At 35.0% G+C, this 9,573-nt stretch overlaps 1 protein-coding gene across 1 annotated transcript in view; it reads left to right on the top strand.

Moving 5' to 3' along the window:
* Nucleotides 1–515: 515 nt before the first annotated feature.
* LOC140135676 (NACHT domain- and WD repeat-containing protein 1-like) overlaps nucleotides 516–9,573 on the top strand; it is an 87,691-nt gene continuing 78,633 nt past the window's right edge. The window contains 1 exon segment of the mRNA XM_072157259.1: nucleotides 516–909. Coding sequence (XP_072013360.1) covers nucleotides 851–909 — 59 coding nt within the window. The 5' untranslated portion in view covers nucleotides 516–850.

The raw sequence follows: 9,573 nt of genomic DNA, 5'->3' as shown, positions 1-9,573 counted from the left end.
AATGTCACGAATTGGTTTCAGACAGCACTACTTAAATGTACTTTTGAGATTTAAAAAAAAATTTGTTGATTGATCCATTACTTTTCAATTTTTTTGTACGTTTTAAAAACATTTATATTGTGATATATGCTATTTGTATATATATGGTATACAAAATGATTTTCTTTTTCTTTAAATAATTAAATAGTGAGCTATGATGAACGCAGCTAGTTTCACCTAAATGTCCTAGCGACAATTGAATTAAGTGGTGAGTATGAATGATTTCTGAGGTCACCCCAGTAGCTATCAGACATAATCACTCATTTATGAGCAAGCGTGATGTATTGATTTCATTTTTTTCTAGTGCCCGTATCATAGCATTGCCGTGTAGATGAGGTAGAAATCATAACACAGCCCAGGTGATGTCTGCTGTGCTAGCTGCCAGTGTCGTCATAAATGGATGAACAAAAAATGCATTTACTATGCAGGGGACTGAATCATCAGTTCATGGTGTAATATTATTTTTCTCTGTTTGCTTTTACTTCTGATCTACAGACACGAGCATGGTGATTGATCCAGGCACTTTGCATCAATTGCAGCAGTTCCTTAAGACCTGATATATAAACATTGGTGTGCATTGTTGTAGTTACGAAGTGTATCACCGCCAAGCTCTGGGCCACTTGGCCCATGCGAGCATAGTGCAGGGACACTGATACATTAGCAACGTGTAGGTGTGATCATAGACTGTAGTGTGATCAGCTGGGACATATACTTTGTATTTTATGCAGTGAGTTCAAGTTGTGAATTTTTGCATAGTGAAGCGTACCGTGTAAAACTAGATATCCATCCATGTGTGATAGAGAGAGGAAGCATGGGCAGTAGTTGTTCTTCAAATCAGAGTGTGACAAACGAGGATTCTTCGACAAAAATGTGAGTATGCATCACCTCTTTTTTCCCCATCTTCAAGGCAGGTTGTGAGGAGAGAGAGCATTTCAACAGAGATGGGTCAGTGTCACCGTGGGAGTCACCTGTCTACCCAGGGACTGATGTGCCTACATGTATAAAAAGTAGGAGAGATGCAAATCAAACTTCCATAATTGCTGAGGTGACAGTGGGGATGCATGTCAGAGGGGTCAAATCTGGATTTGGGGGCTCAAGCAGTAGCGTGCATGCGGGGAAGGAGGACTGGTGGAGGGGCACAGTCCCACCACCCCCACTTTTGTCTATCGGTAAGGGTAAATGGACATAGTCAGGGGAACATTTATATGGGGCTATAGTTAAAAGAAGTTATAGTGGGTAAACTAGGACTTTCTCGAAATGAATAAATGCTGCCAATTGGGGGGGGGGGGAGGCTCAACAGTCCTGATTGAGAGGCTCAAACCACCTCCACCCTACTTTTGTGAGTCAGTCAGGGGAAATGGATCCAGTTTGAGTAAAAGCACCTAGTTGGGAGGGGTCTAGGGGAAATGGATGCAGTCGGGGGAAAATTTATATCTTTATACAGTTAAAATTAGTTACTATTGACAAAATAAAACTTTTGTTTCAAAACAATTATTCTAAAACTTACACACACCACTGGGCTCAAGTTGCACAGCCTATAATTTTCATAGGGTAATAAATTTTAAGTCTGGATTCTAGCTAAGAATCATCAAATAACTGTTCAAAGTTCAGTGATTTTTGGCCCCCACATATATGTGGGGCTTATGTTATCATCCAGATGGTTGGTTGTTTGTTCCCTTGTTTGTTTCTTTGTTTGTTTCTTTGTTTGTTTGTCCGGGCGGAAGCAAATCCATTAATCCACTCTCCAGCTTAAACGCTATGCCACATATGTGGGGCTTATGTTATCATCCAGATGGTTGGTTGTTTGTTCCCTTGTTTGTTTCTTTGTTTCTTTCTTCCAGTTTGTTTGTCCGGGCGGAAGCAAATCCATTAATCCACTCTCCAGCTTAAACGCTATCACCGATCAACTTCAAACTTGGTACGGAGGTAGGGTATGGTGGCCTCATGTGCTGTATAGTTTTGTGTTGCATTATTTGCATATTTATGAATATTAATGAGCTCATTAGCATATTTTGCCTACATTGTCCTTAATCCACTCTGCAGCACAAACGCAATCACAGATCAATTTCAAACTTGGTACAGTGATAGTATATGGTTGCCTCATGTGCTGTATACTTTTGTGTCGCATTATTTGCATATTTATGAATATTAATGAGCTCATTAGCATATTTTGCCTACATTGTCGTTAATCCACTCTGCAGCTTAAATGCAACCACCGATTAAACTCAAACTTGCTACGGTGATAGTCTATGGTGGCCTCATGTGCTGTATACTTTTGTGTCATGTTATTTGCATATTTATGAATATTAATGAGCTTATTTGCATATTTGGCCTACATTGTCATTAATCCACTCTGCAGCTTTAACGCAATCACCGATCAACTTCAAACTTGGTACGGTGATAGTATATGGTGACCTCATGTGGTGTATAGTTTTGTGGGGGCCACCTTAATTACGAACCGCGTAATTCTAGTTTTATTACTCTTAAACACCTCATCCATTTTGTTTTTTCAACAGTTGAACAGAGACCCCTATATTTATTTTTTTTCCCTTTTCAAATCAAATCTGCCCCAAACTTAAATTTAGCATGTATATTTTTGGCAACAACCTGAAGACACCGATAAACACAAACTCTACCAAAAACTAAAACTAGGTATCTGAAATTAATTAACTGTAGTAACATAAATAAGAAAGCACATTGTCAGGTCTGGATACATGTGTACATACACCACAGAATTGGTACATATATACACCTAAATTGTTTGAAATTTTGTGACTCTCATTCTGTTAAAAATCTTTGCAATCAACTTAATTCAATATTTGTGTCAGATGTAATCATATTCATACAGTTGATGTATATATTTTAATTGAAATCTACAGTAAGAGGAAATGTTGCCATGCCCTTCAGATGCTACAAATATTGAATTTTTACAGTCACAGGAGGTTGCATGTGGCAATATTTTCACCTGCTCGGTTATCATGTATTATTTCTGGTCCGTCAAAAAGAAGATAGAATTTGCTGAAATTTATCTAAAACAATTAGATCTATATTATTTTCATCAAAGCATAGGGAAGTCAGATTCACTCATGTGAGGTGTTTATTTTAAATCTTAATTTTAAAATTAATATTTATTTAATTTAAATGGCAGATGTATCATTACAAGTCTGTATCTGTATGCAGAATGTATGAATTGTGTTGCCCAATAAATTTAATCACAGGTGTAGTGGGTCTTGGTTTTGATTTGGGTAGGGCTGGGATTTTGACAAATTAATTTAACCCCAAAATATTCTAAATTTGGTGCAAAATAGACCACCAAAAATGTACTTATGGTGTGGGTGGCTTTCAAATGTTTTCTATTTAAAATGTAGCTAAATTTGAAAAACAAATGTGGAAAATCCTCATAAATTTTGTTTAAAAAACAGTCAAAATTAGCTTTTTATTCAGATTGTAAAAAGTAAATTATGGAAAAATTACCCATGAGCTAAAGCTGCTAAACCCAACAACCTGAAAAACTACCCTTCTCAGCCACTCATCTTGTACCTCGTTTTCATTTAAAAATCGAACACCTTGGTTTACCCTGACCACTAAATTATATGGCCATTTTGTATGGGAAAGGTACATTTATTTGTACAGCTGACAACCATTAGTCCAAGCAGCCTGGAGATGAGCAATGTACAACATAAATTACATAAGTTTGCTATTAGCTAATTAGTGCTCCCCATACATGTAGTCTATTCCACTATTCCCTTCAGGTTAGTTATAAACTTATTCTGAAGGTTGCTTCTATGTCCCGGACTCCAGGTTCTATGTATGCATGAAGATCCTTCTGATTTTCAGATCATCCAGTTTTACATTATGAAACCTGTTTTGGTGTACTTTGCAAAAAACATGTAAGCAGTTTTAATACCACAAATATTCCAAGTTTTGGTTTTAGGGTTTAGGGGTAGGGATATAAAACATCTGTGCAAGACGCTTACATGAAGGTAAGACTGGAATATTTGTACATCTAGCAAAGGCAAATTTAGAGTTCCACAAAAACACTTGCAAGTGATTCATGCTGAACAATAAACTTGTTTTTTTTAACATTAACATTTTAAACATAACATTTTACTTTTAAGTATCAAAACCTTAAAATTTAATATGAAAATTGAAAAATACAAAAATTATAAAACTTGGGTTTGATCCCAGAAAGTGAAGAGGGAAGTGGACACAAATTGAATTAAACATGTTATTTGGCTGAAGCTGAAGATTTTACTGACAAGCAAATTGTGTAAAAAACTAAGAAAAACAAGTGAGCTTGCAATAATAGTACTCAGAACAGTTATTATCAAGTGGTTTAGATTTAAAAAATCATTATAAATTGTATTCTGATCAAGGAAGTAGTGGATTAAAAATGAGAAATTAAATATTCTTTTGCATTTTTAATCCCGCTAATGGCTCCCATCTTGATTCCTATCTAAATATTTCTACATTGAAGACTTTTTTCTTGTTCTTTCCTTCAAACTGTAATTTTTTTAATATGAATTTTTCTGGCATTATTTGTTTCACAATAAAATAAAATGTACAGGATGTCCTAAACTGTTTAGTTTTGATTTTCTTTTTTGACATTTTGTATGGTGATAAAAAAAAATCCTGTTCTCTGGTGGTGGACCTTTCAAGTAGGGTCAGTCGGTCTGGCTTTTTTTTTCTTTTTTCAAATTACCTTAAAAATTAACAAAATCTCCCAAAAAGGGGAATATTTTTTCATCTAGCAAAGGCATTTATACCACTCTCCCATTCAAAAAAAAAAAAAAAAGCTCAAAAGAAATGAAGTGTGTATCCATGCATGTGAACTCCAGACTCTAAGAAATTGTATAAAACTGAAGATTTTGCTGAGAAAGTGATATAAAACAATGTTCAGCAACAATAGAACAGTTAATTATCAAGTGGTATATATAATCACAAATTGCATTCAAGGATGTAGTGGAATAGAAAAATGAGAAATGAAATACTTTTTCATTTTTAATCCCACTAATGGCTCCCATCGTGATTTCTATCTAAACGTTTCTACATTGAAGACTATGTTTTTCTTATGTTTTTGGCATTCTTAGTGAAAATGATACTTTTAGCCTGAAATTTGTGGCATTAATATCTGCCTCACAGGCAATGTTGCCAAAAAATGTCAGTCAAATCAAGGGTCAGATAATCAAAAAGTCACCCAATTTTTCTCCTAAACCATTGAATACCTGTCCATGTGCTTGATACTTTTAAACGGTACTATTTTTATCTCAATGTTATAATGTACCGTAACCACTCGGGTATCAGCCCACCCCCTAGATCTTTAATCTCCTTAATTTGCATAACATTCATGTCTGATATACCAGTAATTTCTATCATCAATGTCAATGTTTTTAGTATGGAATGTCAAATTTTATGTGATATTTTTCATACAATGTATACATTTGTTCTTATGTGAGAGCAAAACCATTGATTTGATTTAATAAAAGAACTTGGCCAAAATGATTACTGATGGGCTTATACATACGTATAGCCGAGTGCACCCTTGTTTCCAAAACCTTGGCTGAGCTTTATTTTACTAAAATCCCATGACAATTGGACTTTTGATATCAGAGATTTTGTCATTTTTTAGTGTTGTTCTATGAAGTAGAATTCTATTACTTTATAGCTAAATCTCAAAATCAGTATATCACGAAAAAGGATTCATTGATTGCATCACATTTGATCCGATTGTAAAAGCGGCATAAGAAACTTGTTTTTTGTGTATTTTCACAAAATGAAGCAAGGTGAACATACATGTAGTATTATTTTTAAAAACAAGTTCATTTTTAATTAGATTTGATATTGAGTAAACAAGAATGTGTAGAAAAATTGATTTTGTGGTGTGACTGTGGGTTTATCACTTGTGATGGGTCACATTTAAGCCTCCAGCATACTTTCCTGCCGCTGCGGTAAGCGGCAGGGCATTTCAACCAATGACAAGCCTTTATTGTGTCCATTTGTCTGCAATGCGCGTGCGTCACACGGCAAGAGGCAGGGTAGTATGAAACCAGCATTACATATTCACCATGTTACCCAAAATATTAGTTTGTAAAACTTTACCTTGAGAGATTGTACTTATAAATTCAATTTTTTGCCAGTGATATAATTGTGGCCAGAATCATCAAGAGATGTGATCTTCATTTAAGCACAAGTGTTCAAGAGATACTTGGATCATTTTGAGTTCCATTAGTACTTCTCATTGGGGACCATACCTTTACATTTATGTACTTAAAAGTAAAATGAGAAATTTTATACAATACTTTTTGACAAGCTTGGTTTAGTTTAGAGGGCTTGTGAATCCAATGTTCAGTACAATTTGTCTACAAATTTATAGAAAAAAAACTTTCATACTGCAGTGCAAAATTATTTTGGCTATATTAATGTGATATTTTTAAGTAGTCCAATCCAGTTATACCAGGGAAGTGCTAGAATCTGTGCTTGATGATACAAGTTGAAGTCCCTGCAGTATCATGAAATTCTTCTGTTATTGTGGACAAATCATTGAGCTAGCTTGTAATTCTGCTGTATGATGGTTGAGATGGTTTATAAAATATGTAGGCTGATCAGGGATATGTGCCTGTATCGCTCTGTATCCCTGAATTTTGCTAATTATATACTTGTCTTGGATCTCTGAGGTCAGCAGTTTTCTGTAAATGAAATGATTTTATGTAATATTTTATAAATCTTTAGTTTTGCACCCCTGTTTTGAAAGTGTAAGTGTAGTATGAATTTTTGTACTTGTTAAATTTAGACAAATTTGGCATACATGTACAACATGTTTGTATGATTTTCCTCCTCTCCGGAACTATTAGTGATAATGGACAGTGCTCTTTTTATGCTGGTCAATAAAACTTGTGCCCAAGGTAATCACAAAAGCAGGCGAGACTTGTGGTTCGAGAACCGCCTTGTTTTATTTTGATAACGATTGGCACTTTGCCTTCTCTGGACATCCATTTTCTTGACCGTCCATCTAAAAGGCAGGTGGATGAAATGGTCTATTCCAGTTGAAATCCATACACCCCGTTTGGAAGAAATGGCCTTAATGTTCCTCACAGGGAGTGTGAATTTCATGGGGCTACCCAAGTGCAGGCCCGTAGCCAGGATTTTTTTGTGGGGGTGCTGATTATGAAAAAGTGGACTTTTTTTCCCAAGGGGGAAGGGGCAATTTTATGAAAAGTGGAATTTTCCCCCAAATTTGGACCTTTTTGACCAAAAAAGCTTTAAAAATCTATGCTCGCAAATTCTTAAATTTGGGGACTTCTTACAGGTATACTTTTTTTTTTGGGGGAGCATTGCACCCCTGGTTACTGCAACTCTGCCCAAGTGGGTGACTCCATTTGAAATGTGCACCCGCTAGGTGTGGGAGATTAAGTAAATATCTTCCAATAGGGGGTGGATTTCAACTGGAATCACCCAATGTGGATAATACGTCACTTAAATCTAAGTGCACATCCACCTATTCTCATTTGCTCCACCCGTCAGCCGACTTTTGATCTGAAAATCAAAACAGTCGCTCTGACTGACCCATCTCTTGTATTGTATAAAATACATAATACATGAAGGTGTATACAGATGAGGATGGACTGTGTGGGTCAATTCAAAATCAATTAATCTTTTCAGCCAAATTGAATTATTAGTAAAGTGGTGAAATTGAATTGATTTTTTTGAACATCAAAGCATATAACATGTCAATGCTGCTTCTTGGGTGCCCCATTCTCTTATAGTTTGTTCAGGAGTGAATTGCCTCGAGCTAGGTATGGATTTGGTGTACATCAAACAGGGAAAGCTTGGGTTTATGTGACTCAAAAGTAATATAATGAAAAATAAAGATATTTGTCTTGGACTCCTGCATAAACTCAGAATTTAACAAAAGTTGCCCTTTTTGGAATATAATTATACATGCAATGCCATATTAAATTTTGTTACTCGGATTTGTTTCATTGTAGATTTTTTCACAGTTTGGGCCATGCAATTTTGCATGTTTTCTTACAATTGTTGTTGCAAAATTCTAAGATTTGGCATAAGTCTAAGCAGTCGCAATCTTGAGAATAGGCTAGAAGAGTTAGCGCATTATTTTAACATTTTATGTTGTTTTTGACAATTGGTTATGTGTTTTCCAAATTTTGAATGCATAAAATTAGCACAAGTCTTTGGGCTTGATAAAATTTGAATTTGACTTTCAGTTACAAACTTAGATTTAGCTATGTTTCATTAGACAAAACAGGATAATATTTTTTTAATCCTAGTGAAAATTACAGTATAACTTGTCAAATTTTCAATAAAATGCTTAATTTTAATTTTTATGAATTAATAAAAAATAATAATTTCACTTGAATACAGTAATTTTGCACTGAACAATGTGTAAAAAAAGCACCAGCAAAACATTGAATAACAACAATATTATTAACATATAGCAGTCAAGGACAATTGTATGGCGCTTGGCTTTAATTTAGTTTTAATTTGCATGAAAAGGCAGCGAGAAATATCAGAGCTGAAAAGAAATAATTCACTCTTCAAATTTACTGTGTATTTCTCCATCTTGTGTAAGATGTCATTGGCTATTGTAACTTGTAAGACAATGAATGCTTACAAAGTTACAATTTTTTTTTTTCCTCATCCTTGTGTTTTCATTGTATAAGTGCTCTGCAAAAAGTGTAAGAATAGCTGTTGAAATGTTAGAAGAGGTCATTGAAGAGGAATTTTAGACAATTTTCATTGAAATCGGGGTGTTATTTAATTTTTTGACCCCTGCTTATAACTCAATGGTATGTCACAGGTAGGTTCAAACTTTTTCTGAATCTGTGAGACGAGAGAAATACTTTGATGTGCAGGTTTTTAACCAAATTTGAAAAAGTTTGAAATTTGACCCCGTGTTGACCTATACTTGACCCTTTTGCAGCTTTGAACCACAATTTTGGGAACCTGATCTGTCAAATTGGTAACAATCACCCTTACATGTAGGTGATGACCCCCCCCTTAATGGTTGATTTTTATCACATTTTTTTTATTTGAATTGTTAAAATAAACAGGTGATTAATTAGCATGGGTGCATCACCGTATTTATAGTATCCTGAAATTTGGGTTACTTTATTGCAGTTATTCTAAATACATACGAGGGGGTATCAAAAAGTTTTAGAAATCGCCCAGAAGTGAAAGAGCTATATCGATGAAATTTTGTCAGTGCAATCACTGGTCCTTATGTACATTATGGTCCAAAAATGGTTTCATAAGTATGTTTACTTTTTTTACAGGTGGCACTAGATGCCAATAACCTGCTGCCCCAGTTACTGCGCATAAACTGCAAGATTGAGAAAATTGAGGCAAGCAGCGTTATTAAGATCCTGCATTTGAAGGGTTGCAGTGCCTAGAAAATTGATGATGAAATGAAAGTTATCTTCGGTGGTGATTGTGACATGTCACTGTCGCTTTTTGGAAAAGGAATTTTTATTTCATCACAGATTTTCTGGGCACTGTAACCCTTAAAATGGAACTTCA

The sequence above is a fragment of the Amphiura filiformis genome, chromosome 16 (assembly GCF_039555335.1).
Source record: "Amphiura filiformis chromosome 16, Afil_fr2py, whole genome shotgun sequence".
Classification (NCBI taxonomy): domain Eukaryota; kingdom Metazoa; phylum Echinodermata; class Ophiuroidea; order Amphilepidida; family Amphiuridae; genus Amphiura; species Amphiura filiformis.
This window is presented reverse-complemented; position numbering and strand designations above follow the sequence as displayed.